The sequence below is a fragment of the Pelophylax lessonae genome, assembly GCF_965119305.1.
Source record: "Pelophylax lessonae genome assembly, chromosome: 1".
Lineage (NCBI taxonomy): Eukaryota > Metazoa > Chordata > Amphibia > Anura > Ranidae > Pelophylax > Pelophylax lessonae.
Window position 1 is genome coordinate 223,159,621 of NC_138768.1, and position 18,797 is coordinate 223,178,417.

Consider the following 18,797-nt stretch of genomic DNA (forward strand, 5'->3'; position numbering starts at 1 on the left):
CGGATCGGGACGGATGTCAGCGGACATGTCTCCGCTGACATCCGATGCCCCATAGGAATGCATGGGGGGGGGACCGTTCAGATCCGCCAAAAAAACGAACAGGCGGATCTGAACGGTCCGCCTGTGTGAAAGGGGCCTTATTGTCTTTATTCAGAGAATTAATCCAAGCTTCGCTCTCAGCATTTCTTTAACGTTGTTGCACATCATTAGGGAATGATCTGCTCTCTCCATGGGATCAGAGGCTAAACAGAGCTCTTCACCATGCTCTGACTGGAAGGAGAAGATAAAATCTCCAGTCTTCCTTATGGGCCATAATCAGTGGGTAGGAGGCTTGCCCCTAGTCTCCTCCAAAAGCCTCTGTTCTGGTTGGTTCTGTCACACCTTGATCATGAGGCAAGCCCAAAAGCCTGTATTATCAAAAGGAAACAAGATTGGATCCTCTGATGAAGTGCCTTATAGGAACATTTTGATGCAGGCAGTTCTGAGGGACAGGTGTGAAAAGGTGGCAGGTAGGTTAGATGGCAATGAACTAAAGAAGGTAACGGCATCTGCAGTGATAATTTCTATGTGCGACATGGCATATTAAAGGATAGGTTTACTTTTTTCTAACATGTTTCACCCGTATTTAGGGTGTACCATGTGCATTTTATAATGCCTACTCCTTGTGACAGTGGTTTGGGGGGGGGGGGATCTTCTCCCTGCACCCCCTGCCACAATTCCAAAACAGCACGGCTGTGCAGGGCACCACCCACACAGCCAAGTCATTCATTCACAGAATTCTGTTACTGAGTGCCTACAAGTACCATCAGCGATTGCACAGTGACGGCTTGAATTTCTCAATGAACTGCGAGGGTACCGGTGTAACGTGAGAATTACCTACCCCGTGAGAAAAACCTACCCCTCGTCACTTCCGGCCAGGAACAGCTGAGCAGCGCAGCAGTGCGCATGCTCACAGCCCCGGATACCTAATGGAAGAGCTGCGGATCAGACTAGTGCGCATGCGCACTAGTCTGAAACGATCTCGGTGTCCGTTAAAAAAACCTACCGACGCGGCGGTGACATAAAATAGCTGTGCTGCACTATGAGTCATCTCCGCTCCTGTCCCGGTCACTTCCCTGATCTTGGCTACTAAATATAAAAGCGGCTGGCGGCTCCGTGATTTATCTTTTCATACAGCCGCCGCCGCTTTTATATTTACTAGCCCAGATCAGGGAAGTGACAGGGACAGGAGCAGAGATGACTCATAGTGCAGCACAGCTATTTTAATGTAACTGCTCGCGTTAGTGACGAGGGTAGGTTTTTCTCACGGGTAGGTAATTCTCACGGAACACCGGTACTTCGGTAACTGCCTGCCCATATCAGGAGGTACAGGTAGACAGTGTACCGACAGTCTGCAAAAGCCTGACAATGCACCTGCAATCTTATAAATCACAGGTGCAATGTCTTCCAGGCTCCCAAGAAAATAAATAAATGCAAATTTTTTTACTTACAAAAAATATACGCATTTATTATTATTTATTTTTTTAAAAGGTAAACTTATCCTTTAACACAGCACCAGATCATGCATTCGTACATCTTATCTTACTGCCTTACTGTTTGTAATTGTAATCTGGCAATCCTCTGTATTAATCACCAGTGGTAATAGAAGTATGGCCAAAGTTTGTTTTTTTTTGGCCATGCTTCTCTTCTGGGTCACAGGAGTGCAACTATGTCTGCACTCCTGTAGCCCATATTCAGCCAACAGGCTAAAGCCCGCTATTGACTGACGTTGCACAGCCAGTTCAGACCAGACTTTGGATCACAACTTTAAGGTTCTCATGCTCTCTTCGCAGCTCAGCGCTCCACTGGGCACTGGAGGGGCAGGGTCAATGAAGACTGAGAATTGAGCGCTCAGCGGTCATGTGATAGCACAGTTCTTGGTCTTGGAGCCCATGGGGGACAGCTGCCACCATATAGGCGAGTATGTATGTTTTCTTTTTTGCTATCCCACTTATTCTCCTTTAACCTACAACTGTTAAACTGGGTCTGTTTCATCAGCAGAAGATAATCAAATGGCTCTGGTTGGTCTAAGGCCTCATTCACACTATGTTCAGAGACACAAGTTTTTTGCACTTTTTTTCTGCCAGGGCAAAGAGAAACAAAGGTTTCGTGCCCTGTTCACACCACAACATAATCATTATGTGTGAATTGTTTTCTGCGCAGGAATATCTGTAAAATGTGGGCTGGCATACTACTTTAAGAGGATGGAAGTATTTGGTCATTACCGGAACATGTTCAGTGTCCATGTGCTCCTCCATGTCGCTGCTAGGAACTGGCTCTTTGCATATCTTGCATATGCGGATATTACGTTGACAGTGAATCTCATGAATAGTGAAATTGACCATAGGGATGTCACGTTTACTAGAGAAAAAAAACAGTAATTAGTAAGGTAATGTAAAAAGGTCTATTTCGCATTGTCTCATTTTCATACAATCATAAAAGGTAAGTAAAGGACCTTTTTTTTTTTTCAGTTGTCTTAAAGACAAAAGTTGTAAAGCTGGAAAAAACAGGTACTTTTTTGTACAGGTGCCTCTTCTGGTCCCTCTATTTACAAAGACGTAACATAATAGTACAGCCCTCTGCTTGGAAAATCCCTTTAATTGCACTTCTCAAGTATAAAACAGGTTGAATTGCCCTACCTGCTGAAGAAAAATGTTCCCCTCAACCACCACCCCGGTTGGCACTGCATGAAAGCGAGTACTAACATGCTACACATCTGGTAGTCCTGGTCTCTAATCTTGCCCTTCCTGATGCAGATCCTTACAATACATTAACTGGTGACCAGTGGCGGCTGGTGTTTAAAATTTTTGGGGGGGGGCGCAAACAGAAAAATGTAATAGGCATTGCTTTGCAGCAAAAAACGCTGTAAAAAAATTGTGTGACTTTGAGGTCACAAAAGTGTGAAAGGGGCCTTCAGTAATTAAGGTATAGTGTGCCCCTTTCAATGCAGAGTGACCACAGCATGCCCCCTTACAATGCAGAGAGACCAGCGTGCCCCCTTTCAATGCAGAGAGACCAGCGTGCCCCCTTTCAATGCAGAGAGACCAGCGTGCCCCCTTTCAATGCAGAGAGACCAGCGTGCCCCCTATCAATGCAGAGAGACTAGCGTGCCCCCTATCAATGCAGAGAGACCAGCGTGCCCCCTATCAATGCAGAGAGACCAGCGTGCCCCCTATCAATGCAGAGAGACCAGCGTGCCCCCTTTCAATGCAGAGAGACCAGCGTGCCCCCTTTCAATGCAGAGAGACCAGCGTGCCCCCTTTCAATGCAGAGACCAGCGTGCCCCCTTTCAATGCAGAGACCAGCGTGCCCCCTTTCAATGCAGAGACCAGCGCGCCCCCTTTCAATGCAGAGACCAGCGCCCCCCCTTTCAATGCAGAGTGACCAGCGTGCGTGCCAAGCCCCCCCCCCCCCCCCCCCCCGAGACCAGTACACTTACCTTCAGCGGCAGCTTCTCCTCAGTCCTCCCGCCTCCTCCTCGGCCAATGGCATGGGGTTTGCCTTTAGGCCAATCAGGAAGCGGGTCTCAGACCCGCTTCCTGATTGGCCAGGAGGAGGATCTGTGTGACAATAGTGAATTTTCATTTGCTATTGTCACACAATGGGTGGGCTCGGGGTGCACTGCTCTGCGCCCCAGGTCCACCCTCTGCTGAAGCCTATTAGAGCCTCTGGCTCTAATCAGGTGATTATAAAAAAAAAAAAACCCATTGAACTCCATGCTTCCGGCACCCCGCATGTAGATTAGGGGGCCGGACGCATGGATAGGAGGGGGCGGAGCCCCTTTGCCCCCAACGCACCGGCCGCCACTGCTGGTGACTATCGTTTGCATCTTTGGGACAACAGAAATCCCCATTTCTCCTTTCTTCCGGGCTCAAATTCAAGCATTAAGAAAGGCCTTCTCAGTCTCAGTTTTTTCTTTTAGCTGCCAGAATGGCAACAACTAGAAATTGAAGATCTAACCTCCTCCTTCCATCAAATAACGGCCTACCGAAATCACCCATCTGCAGCAAATGGAAGAATTGACAGCCTGACTACATGACAAATTTGACCCAACTTTTTTCCCACCCAACCCAGCAGCATAAACGCAACTTGTGTATCGCAATTAGATTTAAATCACTAGTAAAAGGCTTGATTCAAATCCACTAGATGTAAATAATTTTTAAAGCGGAGTTCCGGGCACAAAAACATTTTTTCAATAAACATACCACCGGGACAGTCAGGGCTAGTACATTCCACAATGGCTAGCCTCTGATCTGTCCCGGTTCGCACTTACCTGCAAGAAGAAATACTTACTTATAAAATTTCTTCTACAGCGTTGCCATCTCTGTTGTGGGCAGCTGAAGCCGGCACGATCCTCTTCTGCGTCTTCTTCTCCATCACTTCCTCTTTGCGATGATTCCTGGGAGCTGAACGTCATCGCTCCCAGGAATCAATGCGACAGGACTGGCCCCTCTCGTCACTTCCGGTGCGGGGCCGCATTCCTCCACAGCTTCTGGGCATGCCCAGAAGCTGTTTAGCAGGGAATGCGGCGTCGCCCCGGAAGTGACGAGCGGGGCCAGTCCTGTCGCATTGATTCCTGGGAGCGATGACTTTCAGCTCCCAGGAATCATCGCAAAGAGGAAGTGACGGCACAGCCGCGGCACAGAGGGAGGAAGTAGCGAATAGGTGAGTATTTCTATCTACAATTACAAGGGGAGTAAAAAAAAATATATATATATATATATATATATATATATATATATATATATATATATATATATATATATATATATATATATATATATATATATATACACCTAACTATCCAATTCCTTTTCAGGTGAAGAGCCAGCGATTAGGTCGATTTTGTGCCCGGAACTCCGCATTAAAGAGCCAACTGTCATCCCTGTCCCACAGCGGTTCCTCCTGTGACCCGCTGTTGACTCACTGACAGTCCCATTCACTTTAAAGGGATGGCTGGTGATGCGGCAGTGACACAACAAGGTGAGGGACGTGGCGGCAGCAGATGAGTGGATGCCTGCTAACAGGCGCTGCCATAATGGATCTGAAGTGACATGTGCTCTTTAAACGGTAAGGACTCATTCTTGTTGGCAGTTAGTGTAAATGCATCAATGCAATGCATGTGATCTCAGCTTGCAGAGCTTGAATTTAATGAATTTACCAAAAATGGAAATTTTGCAGAATATACAGCCTTATGCTACATAACTACTGTAAGCTCCATTTCAAGCTGAATAAAACTAAATTATTAAATGTATCTTAAATAGAAAACTATCTTTAGATACATTTTTACTCTGAAAGCATTTTATTATCAAAATAAATCTAATTAAAAATGAGAATTTTTTAAAAAGGAAAAAAAAAAAATTTTTTTTTTTTTTCCCTTTTTAATTATCGATTACTATCCACCCTGCCTGTTACTCTGTTCAGATGCAGGGACTGAAGTGAAATACTCAGCAGGTATGGGTGAACATAGAACTCATATTTCCTCTCCAAACAAACAACACTGGTGTCTTAATATTGTTTCAGTGTTGTCACGTAGGGCTAAGGAAGTTGTTCATGAGTGCTGTGCAAGCTGTGACAAGTCCATTTGGAGCCAACAGGATCTTCTTTTCCCAGCCTTTGTAGTTGAACAAATGCTGCCAGGGAGGACAGGACGCGAAGTGAACCTTTACTTTACCCTGTATTGGCAAAGGAAGAGTTTACTATAAATGTTTCTTTCGAAAACTTTTTTTTTTTTTTTTTTTATTATTTCATTATTATTTATTATTTCATGGGATTTTATTTTATGATCATCAAGGGTAAAATTCATTAGTCAGGACATTTTAATGATATGAGCCCATATGGCTACCACTTTTCTTTTCGTTTTCCATCATTGCTGTAAATAGAGACCAGTTACTCCACAACTACAGACCTATCAAGCCTGGCCAACTTCACTAAAATGATGCTTTAAATAAAAAAACATAAAAAGTACTTACCAGTTTCCACAAAGACGCGTCTCCTGTTCAGTGCTGGAAGCCATGATCTGTTTCTAATGAAATCAGAAGAGTTTGTATCACTTTCACTTTCTGACGGCAGAAAACTCTTGTCACTTCTGGGAAACCTGTTCCTTATCAACAAATACACGTACTTCTGAAAATAGAAAGACATTATTTCTATTTATTTAGCACGGACGTCATTTGCAACATGGTATACACTGAAAACCTACAGTCGCTATAAGAAAAACATTACAAAAGTAGCCAAAAAAAAAATAAAAAGATTGTAAATCACTTATTTCTGGTCAATAAATTACACAAAAGATGCAAAGAAAGATTACACAACACTTTATTTTCCCTGAATGTAATATACACAGTTTGCAATAAATGGACAGGTTTTTGTTAGCAACCAACATAAACATCTTCATCCAAGGTGTTGTAACCTGTTACAACCAGTCAATTGAAATATTGATAGAGAACTAACTTTTTATGACTGCTCACAAAATTGTGTTTGAATTAAATAAACTTGCTAGATAACAACAAAACCGTTATCTCAACTGTGAAACATGGTGGAGAGAGTAATACTGGCATGGGTTGATTTTCTGCATTAACAGGGACCAATGAATTGTAGGCTGTATTGGATAATTCTACAACAAAGTGTCAGGGCACCTGTGGTTGTAAACCCTTGCATATAAATGTTTTTTACATTATTTAGTTACTTCCTAGTTTCATTGCCTAGGCAAATGATGTCATACATCCCAGCAGCCTTCAGGAGGGGAGGAGCTAAGCACCCCCTCTCAGCTAAGCACCCCCTTGTGCTTGCATGCCTGAGCTAAGGGTAAATTGATTCCAGGAAGAAAATGCTATAAAAAATCATCTGCCCTTAATGAAGTATGCCGCGGCCAAAAATGCTAAGGGGTTGTTTTTCTAAGAGATTTCTCAGCAAAATAAAGCATGGAGACATGGATGGATGGGCGAGTTTTCTTTGAATATTAAAAATGAATTAAATTGTGCTTTTGGTTTGTGGTGCTCAGATACAGTGTAGTTCCGCTTTAAGCTTAGCAACCACAAAGCAGCTGAAATACACTATCTTACCAAAAGTATTGGGACACCTGCCTTTACACGCACTTGAACTTTAATGGCATCCCAATCTTCGTGCGTAGGGTTCAATATTGAGTTGGCCCACCCTATGCAAGTAGAACAGCTTCAACTCTTCTGGGAATGCTGTCCACAAGGTTTAGGGATGTGTCTATTGGAACTGATGTGGACAAAAAGGCCTGGCTCACAGTCTCTGCTCCAATTTATCCCAAAAGGTGTTCTATCGGGTTGAGGTGTAGGCCAGTCAAGTTCCTCCATCCCAAAATGGCTCATCCAGGTCTTTTTGGACCTTTCTTTGTGCACTAGTCTAAATATTTGGTGCAGGGGGGGGGGGGGTGTTACGGTGTGGGGTTGTTTTTTGAGGGTTGGACTTGGCCCCTTAGTTCCAGTGAAGAGAAAACTCTTAAGGCATCAGTATACCAAGACATTTTGGACAATTTTAGGAGTGGCCCCTTCCTATTCTGCACAAAGCAAGGTCCATAAAGACATGGATGAGCGAGTTTGGGGTGGAGGAACTTGACTGGACTGCACAGAGTCCTGACCTCAACCCAGGGCCGGATTAAGAGCATCATGGGCTTGGTGCTGAGGATTTTGAAGGGCCTTAAGGGCCGTGCCTTGGCATGCACCCAGAGGAGGAAGGGTGCAGCCATGCATGCCTAATTCCACATGGGATGCTGTCTCTGAAGACCATAAACACATCCATGCATCGGCAACTGTCCCTCCTTGTCCGGCCTTCGTGCTGTGTGGGGAGGTTCTGAGGGAGCTGCCTGGGGAAGCGAGCATAGAAGCCAGACTTCTGCGTTTACAAGTGACAGAAGACCGGTAACAGTGAATATGGCCAACCCGGGGCCTATATAAAAGGTAGGGGCCTGGAGCTGCAGCTCCAATAGCCCCTACGTTAATCTGGCCCTGCCTCAACCCAATAGGGCATCCACCTTTGAGATTAATTAAGCTGGATACTCACTATACAACTTTTGTTGTTTGGATTTCCCTTCAACTATGAAGTGCAAGGACCTGCCTGATTGCACACACATTTAAAGTGTTTAGGTACGACCTCATATTATGTGGTTTTGGAAAATCTAAAGGAAAAAAAAATCTAATGAAAATTGTATAGTGTGTATCCAGCTTTAGAGTGGAGACTGCGAGCCTGGGCTTCTACTCCAACATCAGTCCCTGACCTCACAAATACACTCCTGGAAGAACGGTCAAACATTCCAATAGACACTCCTAAACCTTGTGGACAGCCTTCCCAGAAGAGTTGAAGCTGCTAAATCCGCAAAGGGGGGGCCAACTCAATATTGAACCCTACAGACTAAGACTGGGATGCCATTAAAGTTCATGTGCGTGTAAAGGCAGGTGTCCCAATACTTTTGGTAATATAATGTATGGCATGTATATCCAATCAGGCCTAAATGAAAGTTTAGGAAAATGGAGTAGATACCTAGCAATAAAAATAAAATAAATAGATAATTAACAATATTTTCATTTTTTTAGTGAAAGCCCACTTTAACAGTAACAACCTCACTTTAACTAGAGTCTAAATTACGAAGGCCCGTTGAACCTTGTAGCTCAAAAATGCTCAACAAGCCAACTCTTATTTATTTCAATAGCCCCTGTTCACATGTGAGCATTCTGTTGTCAGAAGCAAAACACCTATTGCTCAAAAAAGTACATGAGCTTCTTTTTGGCAGATTGGACCCCACAGACTTCAATTGGAATGTCTCAAAATGCTCAAAAACTCTCAAATAAAGCTTGAAAGTCACTCTGCTCAGGTGTGAGTGCAGCCTAAAGCGTTAGGTAAAGTGAACTGAAAAAGTACATCTGCATACACTTCAGTCAAAAAGTGAACACTATACCTCAATTAAAAAGTTAAGTAGCTCAGGCCCTTCACCCCTAACACCATACAATGTTACAATAAAGTGGAATTCCAGCGGTTTTGTGTTTATTAAAAGTAAGCAGCTACATAAAGTGTAGCTGCTGAGATTTAATAAACACACACTCACCTGTCCCACGGTCCAGCGATGCGGCCGGCGGGAGCCTCGATTTTCTCCCTCGACTCCCAGCGGCGCCGGCATTACAATGTATGGGCACCCGGCTGTGACAGCTTGCGACTTCACAGCCGACTGCGCATGCGTGAGTCGCGCTGTGATTCCTAAGTGGCCGGGCAATCTTCTGGGACCTAAGAGAAGAGAGAATTTCCACTCGAGCCGCCTAGGCAGCCCGAGCAGAAGTGGGAGTGGGTACCTGTCAAACCCCCCCAAAAAAAAAAAAAATGGACATGCCAAATGTGGCATGTCAGGGGTACTTAAAGCGGAAGTTCCACTTTTGGGTGGAACTCTGCTTTAAACAACAGGTGAAACGAAGAACATTACCTAAGAACACAATGCGCTATGGTTGTACTGAGAACTGTGAAAATCAGCAGCACAAGTCAAAACTAGAACAAGTTTAACCAGTATGGACATGAACACGTACTTTTTAATTTGGGGAGTGCCAAAAAAAAAAAAAAAAAAAAAATTATATACATAAGCCTTGAGCAATTATTAAAATCGACAGCTCACATACTTGATGTACTTTTTCTGTACATTTATATTGGTAACGCTTAAAGTGGTTGTAAAGTCACTACTGACAAATGCTGTAATCCCGTTTCTTACAGGATGATATAATTGTGCAATATGTGTTTTTTTTTAAATTATTGTGCAAAATGCCTTATTTACAGCACCACGCTGGGTGCTCACATGACCTGCAGGCTCTCTCCTTCCCAGCTCTGAGTACTACAGCGGGAGGGGCCGAGATTCCCCACTTTACGTCAGATGGGAGGTCATGTGAGTGCTGTAAAAGGTATTTTGTGCAAAAAAAACAAAAAAAAAAACAAACAGTTACTGCACATTATATCATTGCGTAAGAAAAGGGAATACAGGATTTGGCAGTAGTAATGTTACAGACTCCCAAGCGGACAGGCAGGGGGAGAGAGGAGAACAGCGAGCTGACGGAGGCATGTAACCTGACCACGGTAATCATGGATCAGCAGCCATGATTATCTTGGTGAGCACACTAAGAGGGACACAGGAAGGAGAAGGATCAACCAGGTTTTTTCTTTTTTTAGAACATAGAGAGGGACAAATGACAACGTAAGCATTATGCTATGTATCATGCTTTAAATAAGGATATATTTTTTTATTTATTTATTTTTTTTTAGGGTTATAACCAATTTAAGAATACGTCCACATATACACAAATTGAATGAGTTTTGAACCACATGTGATTCACATGGTATGTGAACCAAAGCAGATTTCTATGGTGCCGATTACATATATGCAATGCAGCAGCAGTGTGAATTTGCTGCGATTTAAAAAATTCCTGTAGCAGAAGAAGTTTAGGGAAAAAGTTTTAATGCATATTTTCAATGCTTTACTTTCCAAAAGATTTGTAATTCTGTACAGCCGAGCTTGTAATTTGTACAGATCTGTAACAAAGCCAAGCAGGTTTATACACTTACGTACTGGTTCAGCAATTTTCCAAGGGGCACACCTGTCCTGGTAACTCGCCTAGGCGAGATTTAAATAAGAGTAAAGTGACACTAAACACTGGTGAAAAAGAATCCAGTAAAATCAGTAATTTTTTTGCTAGAAAATTACTTAGAACCACCCCCCCCCCCCCCCCCCAAACATTATACACATATATATACACACACACACTTTTTTTTGTAGCAGAGACTCTAGAGAAAAAAAAAAAAGGCAGTCGTTTCATTATTTTTATGTCACACATACGCAATTTTCTGGGAAAAAATAAACTTCAATGAATTAAAGAAAAAAACTAAACAGTAAAGTTAGCCCAATGTTTTTGTATAATGTTAAATGTTGTATAATGTTAAAGATAATGTTACGCTGAGAATCGTGATCTTTATTTTAAGCAAAAAAAAAAAAAAAAAAAAACCTGATTCTCATTTTATCCAAAATCGTGCAGCTCTAACATACACATAGTACAACCAATTAACCTACCAGCATGTCTTTGGACTGAGAGGAAGCCCACACAAGCCTAGGAAGAACATGCATTTGGAATTCAGCTTTGCATAGTGGTTAGATCTTCTGCAGCACTGGAGTCTTTGCTGCGCAGTGCAGTCAGGCCATTACCTGCATGGAGTTTGCATGTTCTTCCTGGGCTTGTGTGGGTTTCCTCCCACATTCCACATGCTGGTAGGTTAATTGGTCGTAGTATGTGTATGTTAGAGCTGCACGATTCTGGATAAAATGAGAATCTCTTTTTTTTTTTTTTGCTTACGATTCTTGGCGTAACATCATCTTTCACATTATCTAAAAAAATTGGACCAACTTTACTGTTTAGTTTTTCTTTTATTCATTGAAGTGTATTTTTTCCCAAAAAACTGAGTTTGAAAGACAGCTGCGCAAATAAATAATAATTCAACGACCACCATTTTATTCTCTAGGGTCTCTGCTATATATATATATATATATATATATATATATATATATATATATATATATATATATATATATATATATATAGTGGGTACGGAAAGTATTCAGACTCCCTTAAATTTTTCACTCTTTGTTATATTGCAGCCATTTGCTAAAATCATTTAGGTTCATTCTTCTTCCTCATGAATGTACACATAGCACCCCATACTGACAGAAAAACACAGAATTGTTGACATTGTTGCAGATTTATTAAAAAAGAAAAACTGAAATATCACATGGTTCTAAGTATTCAGACCCTTTGCTCAGTATTTAGTAGAAGCCCCCTTTTGATCTAATACAGCCAGGAGTCTTTTTGGGAAAGATGCAACAAGTCTTTCACACCTGGATTTGGGGATCCTCTGCCATTCCTCCTTGCAGATCCTCTCCAGTTCTGTCAGGTTGGATGGTAAACGTTGGTGGACAGCCATTTTTAGGTCTCTCCAGAGATGCTCAATTGGGTTTAAGTCAGGGCTCTGGCTGGGCCATTCAAGAACAGTCACGGAGTTGTTGTGAAGCCACTCCTTCGTTATTTTAGCTGTGTGCTTAGGGTCATTGTCTTGTTGGAAGGTAAACCTTCAGCCCAGTCTGAGGTCCAGAGCACTCTGGAGAAGGTTTTGTCCAGGATATCCCTGTACTTGGCCGCATTCATCTTTCCCTCCATTGCAACCAGTCGTCCTGTCCCTGCAGCTGAAAAACACCCCCACAGCATGATGCTGCCACCACCATGCTTCACTGTTGGGACTGTATTGGACAGGTGATGAGCAGTGCCTGGTTTTCTCCACACATGCCGCTTAGAATTAAGGCCAAAAAGTTCTATTTTGGTCTCATCAGACCAGAGAATCTTATTTCTCATCATCTTGGAGTCCTTCAGGTGTTTTTTTAGCAAACTCCATGCGGGCTTTCATGTGTCTTACACTGAGGAGAGGCTTCCGTCGGGCCACTCTGCCATAAAGCCCCGACTGGTGGAGGGCTGCAGTGATGGTTGACTTTCTACAACTTTCTCCCATCTCCTGACTGCATCTCTGGAGCTCAGCCACAGTGATCTTTGGGTCGTCCCAAACGTCTTCCATTTGAGGATTATGGAGGCCACTGTGCTCTTAGGAACCTTAAGTGCAGCAGAAATCTTTTTGTAACCTTGGCCAGATCTGTGCCTTGCCACAATTCTGTCTCTGAGCTCTTCAGGCAGTTCCTTTGACCTCATGATTCTCATTTGCTCTGACATGCATTGTGATCTGGAAGGTCTTATATAGACAGGTGTGTGGCTTTCCTAATCAAGTCCAATCAGTATAATCAAACACAGCTGGACTCAAATGAAGGTGTAGAACCATCTCAAGGATGATCAGAAGAAATGGAAAGCACCTGAGTTAAATATATGAGTGTCACAGAAAAGGGTCTGAATACTTAGGACCATGTGATATTTCAGTTTTTCTTTTTTAATAAATCTGCAACAATGTCAACAATTCTGTGTTTTTCTGTCAGTATGGGGTGCTATGTGTACATTCATGAGGAAGAAGAATGAACCTAAATGATTTTAGCAAATGGCTGCAATATAACAAAGAGTGAAAAATTTAAGGGGGTCTGAATAATTTCTGTACCCACTGTGTATATATATATATATATATATATATATATATATATATATATATATATATATATATATATATATATATATATATATATATATATATATATTTATTTATTTTTTTGGGGGGTTCTATGTCATTTTCTAGCAAAAAAAAATACTGATTTTCTGACACTTGTTGCTTACAAGTTAAAATCAGTATTTTTCTGTCATTAAGTGGTTAAACTGCCCTCATTTACAGAAGAAGTTTATCCCTTTGATCTATGATACAATGTTTCTTCCTATTTCTCAGCACTTCTCAATGTTGTGATAAAAAAAAAAAAAAAGTGCAAAGTTTAACAGCTTTCAGCTGTGAGCAGAGAAGGGCTCTGCACTGAATTGTGGAAATGCGGGATTAGGATTGGGGGGGTTGAATTGAGATTGTGATATTTTTTTAACGATTAATCATGCAGCTCTAGTGTATGTATGAATGTATGTGGCATAGGGAGTTTAGATTGTAGGACAGGGACTGAAGTATGCGTACAGTATGAAAACCACAGTGTATATTGTAATGTGGTATATATATATATATATATATATATATATATATATACATACATACATACATACATACACACACACACATATACATACATACCTTGAAAAACACGCCTTCCATTGAAGTCTTTGAGAGCGCACCACAGCTGTAACACCCATGTTGCACTCTCATAGAAGTCAATGGAAGGTGCTTTTTCAAACATGGAACCAAAGATGCAGCAAGCAGGATTTTCCAAAACGCAGCACACTTAAAAAAACAGCGCACGGATGTGAACAGTTACATAGGTTTTTTAGGGACTATTTTTCATGCGCATTTGATGCGCTAGGAAGGTGTGAACAGGGCCTTAGACTTCAAGGAATCCCATACAAATTCAACCCAGTAAGGCCTAGTTTATACTTGTGCTTGGCAGGGTGGTAAAAACAGGGAGCTCAGCTGCATTTTTATCACCACCAACTCCACCCCAAAGGCAGCGTGATGGGGAATATACACACAACGCGGCTGTAATGCTTGGGGCAAAAAATTAGGAAATCCCCTCCCGGGTCATGTTTGGCAGGCTGTACGGCCTGCTGAACATAACCCGTTCAAGTCAATTGGGCCATGGTGCAACTGCTCCCCAACTGTGTTGCGGCACAGTGGTACTTGCTTTAAGGGATAAAAACAGGCAGAGAGGGGACATAACTGCTCCTCTACGCCTGTCAAAATCCCTCTGAAAGTGATCCACTGCAGATGTTCTTCAGAGGATAACACTCATTTAAAATGAGCATCGTGTAGGAAATGTAAAGTGTTACTAAACCCACAACAGTAAAATCAGTCTTTATATGCAGTAAAGCATGCTTGTTCTACTCACTGTGGAACCCATGTTGTTAATCCTCTTCATTGTGTAAAAAGGCTGCTTGATCCTGTCTTCTCTGATCTTCCCCTTCTTCCACTGTTCCCAATCCATCTCCCAACCAAACAGAGCCTTGGGGCTCTCTGCACATGCTCAGTTTGATGTGTATTGCTAGAGATTTTTTTTTTCCCTAGGAGGGTGCATGTGATCAGCACAGGGCCAATCAGCACTGTCCAGACAGAGGGTCTTGCAGCCTCACAGAACAATTAGGGGGGAATGAAAACTCCTCATACAAGCTTTAACCAGTGCTCAGCCAGACACCAATAGAAGTCACAAGGCTGCTCTAACTGTTGATGAGAAAAGGTATTTAGCAGTTTATATTTACTAAAATAAATTGAATTTCCATGTTATGTGTACTGCTGGAGACCAGAAATTGTGAATGCAGGGTCCTGGGCTTAGTAACACTAAGTAGAATTGAGGAAAAACGTATTTTTACTAGTTTAGGATTGGCCCCAGTACAGTAAGGCCTCATGCACACAACATTTTTTCCCCCTGCTCTGGATGCCTTCGTTCTAGGGAGGAAAAAGCAGCGAAAAAAAAACCCCACAACACGTAACCCCTTGGCGCTGGCGCCTACTGGCCCTTTAAGGCGTTTCAGATCAGATACTTGCGATCGGGATCTTTCCATTAGCCGCTGGTAACTTTGCCGGGAGCAAGCGGTTTTGGCACAGCTCTGTTTAATTGTAGGTACGCACAGATGCGGTCTCTCGCCATTAAGGCCCACCCACAGAGAGGCTGCATATAAGAGTACAGCAGGCAGGAGTTAAAGCTGCAGGTTTGCAAATGCGTTTAGGCCAGGGCTCGACAAACCCCAGGCGTCAGGTCGTATTGGCGGCTAGAATTAGTGGCCTGGCGCCTGGGTTACACTATGACAGGTGTCTTGGCCCCAGACATCCCAAGTCTCCTATGAGGTGCAGGAGTGGCACTTGCAGGTGTCAGGGAGCCGAAGCCGGCATGCGGAAGACTCCCGCACCTCGCAGGAGACTTGTTATGTCTGGGGCCAAGACACCTGTCCCAGTATAACCCAGCCGCCAGGTCGCATTGGTGGCTAGAATTAGCAGCCTGGCGCCTGGGTTACACTGCGACAGGTGTCTTGGCCCTAGGCATCCCAAGTCTCCTGCGAGGTGCAAGAGTCTTCCGCATGCGGACTGCGGCTTCCCGACACCCGTAAATGCCGCTCACGCACCTCACAGGAGTCTTGGGATGTCTGGAGACAGAACGGTGTCGGTCAGCTGTGACGGAACAGAGCTGATGCTTCCTGTATAGTTCCGGCTCCGTCCTGTCAAAGGCGGAGTGATATGAAATGCACTTCGCCTGTGTGAATAGAGATACAGGAAGCATTGGCTCTGCATGCTTCCTAATGCGGCGCTCCTCACACTCTCCGCCAGCAGTGAGTCACATGTGCTAGGGGTGCAACTATCCCCCAGCACATAATTGTAAATATCCCAGCATGTGCATTGTTTCTGACTCCTCCCACCATGACCACTTCAAATCACTGAAGTGGTCATGGTGGTTGGAGCGTTTCTAAACAAAGTACACATGGGTCCAATGCCCGGCAACATCAGCTGATTCAATAAAAACTGGCCACCATTGGGCCCGTGTGTATGGCAGCCGGTCCGACAGAAGCCGTTCATTCAGCATGCGCAAAAAAAAAAAAACTGGCTTCTATATTTCAAGCAAGTTTGTCAAGCCCTAGTATCGGCGTTCCTTCATTCCATTGGCCAGAATAATAAGTTACGCCAGCCACTGAAATGAACGCTCAATCCCTGAAATACGCCTATCGTTTAGGTGCATCTAGAATTTTTTATTTTTTTTGCCAAAACTCTTCTGAAGGTGCAAATGGTGTTTTCTTTCTTCTGCCTCTAGGCACACTCGCTAATATAGAGGGGTGCTTAGCGGCAGAAAGACGCCTCAAACCGCTGCATTTTAACCCTCCGTGTGCATGAGGCCTAATAGAGCGGAAATCTTCCAGGGAGGACTCTAGTTCTAAAGACACCCTGGGGATTCCCTCACTACCTGTTGTAGCTATGGGACAGGAAGTGAAGGGAAATCTCCCCAATGGGACACGGATGGCAGAAAAAAAAAAACAGTCAAGGATTAGATAAACTTTTTTTTTTTTTTTTTTTTTTTTTTAATGGATAGAGTAGGAAAAGGGTTATTCACAACAGATGCACTAGGGTGCGTTTGTGAGCAAATTCCCAATTATGATTATTATTATAATTAGCATTCAGGATTTATATTGCATCAACCATTCGCACAGCACTTTACAACATGAGTGCAGACAGTATAGTTAGTTACAATACAGGAGGAATCAGACGGCCCTGCTTGTTAGAGCTTACAATCTAGAAGTGATGGTCAAGTGATACCAAAAGATAATAGTTGTTGGGGGGAGGAGCTGATGTAGAAAATTAAAGTACAGCTGTTAGGTGGGGTGGGGGGTAGAATAGGCGGGTTTTTCAGGGATCGTCTAAAAGCAAACGGAGTATGAGATAGTTGCTGGGGTAGGGAATTCCACAGGATGGGGAGGCTCTGGAGAAGTCCAGGAGGAGGTGTAAAGGGAGCTAGCGAGCAGGAGGTCTAAAGCTGGATACACACTATCCAACTTTTGTGGTTGGATTTCCTTCAGATTTACCTTTTCTATGTAGTGCAAGGGCCTGCAGATTGCATACAAATTGAAAGTGTTTAGGTATGACCTCATATTATATGGTTTTGGTAAATCTAAAGGAAAAAGTCTTCAGAAAATCTTATAGTGTGTATGGCCCATTAGGAGGAACTAAGGCTGGCCATACACTATACAATTTTCTTATTCAATTTCCTTTAGATTTACCTTAAACTATGTAGTGCAAGGGCCTGCCTGACTGCATACAAATTGAAAGTGTTTAGGTTTGACCCTATATTACATGGTTTTGGTAAATCTAAAGGAAAGTTGAACAAGAAAATTGTATAGTGTATGGCCAGCCTAAGAGAACGATTAGGTTTCCAATTCAGGACAACCAAAAAATAATGGCTCCTTCTGAATGCAGGTCACACCAGCACGTTGCATTGTAGTGCTGAAAAAAAGTATAGGATTTACTACTTTTTTTTTTTTTTCCCCAGCGCAGCACAATGCAATGCGTTTAGTCAAAAGCAAAATGCACATAAATGCAACACACTGTGAGGCAAATCAAGGTAAGCAATGCAAAAAAAACAAAAAAAAAAAAACACAAAAACAAGCGCAATGCATGTAAAACGCACGCCAGCGCATTACAAAAAAAAAAAAAATGCAATGCACTGCAACACACATGGCATAACAGATGCACTGTGGTGTGAATGAGCCACTAGACAACAAATAGCAACCTAACCTAGGAGCTAGCTTCATATAGGATTATGTGTCAGTTACTTGTCTCACATCAGCTGTCAGACTCATTACCTGATGTGGAATTTCAGCTGTTATGGAGAAGATATTGGGGATGTAATAGGAGGGTGAGATCCATGGAGGTTGTGATGATCCAGGACTGCCCCAGGTTGTGGTTGTTATTAAACCTGACTCACCACCTCCTCCTCCTCCTGACCTATGATGACACAGCAGTCTATGAAGTCCCCCCCCAATCACACACACTGCACCCCACATACACCACACTACCTGATGATCAGAGGCTGGCAGGGTGTGCTGGGACTTGTAGTTCACCAGCCGATTCCTGTCTAATAGAGAGCCCAGTCGTGTAGCTGGCGATCACCTCTCACAGCCCCATCCAGAGTAACACCCGAGCGGTCCCAGCACTCAGACACTGGCAGGCAGGTGATCGCTCATCACACACACAGACCGACCATGGTTTCCTTCATCAGACACACACAGAGACAGGCCATGGTTTCGTTTCTCCTACCTCCTCCGATGATCAGGAACACAGAACTGTCAGCAGCACCTCACCCCCACCGCGGGCTCTACACAACAAACAGGATCCGGCTACTTCCTCAAGCTCAGCCGCCAGCCCCAGCCTCCACTGCCATTGGTCCGCCGAGCTGTCAGTCACGCCTAAGCCTGCCCGAACCGTACGCGACTTTTCATTGGCCGGCACTGGCATTGTTTTTTTTTTTTTTATATATATATTTCTGAATTGGCTTGTACAAATCTACATTCTAAAGAAATGCAATGAAAACAAAAGAAGCATCAATCAGCCATACCTGTATGACCACTGACAGGGAAAGTCATAGGTGTGCACAGCTCATT

At 43.3% G+C, this 18,797-nt stretch overlaps 1 protein-coding gene across 2 annotated transcripts in view; it reads right to left on the reverse strand.

Moving 5' to 3' along the window:
- TRAFD1 (TRAF-type zinc finger domain containing 1) overlaps positions 1-18,583 on the reverse strand; it is a 77,899-nt gene extending 59,316 nt beyond the window's left edge. The window contains exons 1-3 of one of the 2 annotated variants that reach the window (XM_082253498.1): positions 18,454-18,583; positions 6,012-6,064; positions 2,265-2,400 (exon numbers count right to left, since the gene is read on the reverse strand). In XM_082253498.1, the coding sequence (XP_082109624.1) occupies positions 2,265-2,400; positions 6,012-6,055 (180 nt within the window). In that variant the 5' untranslated portion in view covers positions 6,056-6,064; positions 18,454-18,583. Of the gene's footprint in view, positions 1-2,264; positions 2,401-6,011; positions 6,065-10,602; positions 10,626-18,453 lie in introns of those variants that run through there. The other variant, XM_082253499.1, reaches the window with a different exon arrangement.
- Between the last annotated feature and the right edge of the window lie 214 nt (positions 18,584-18,797).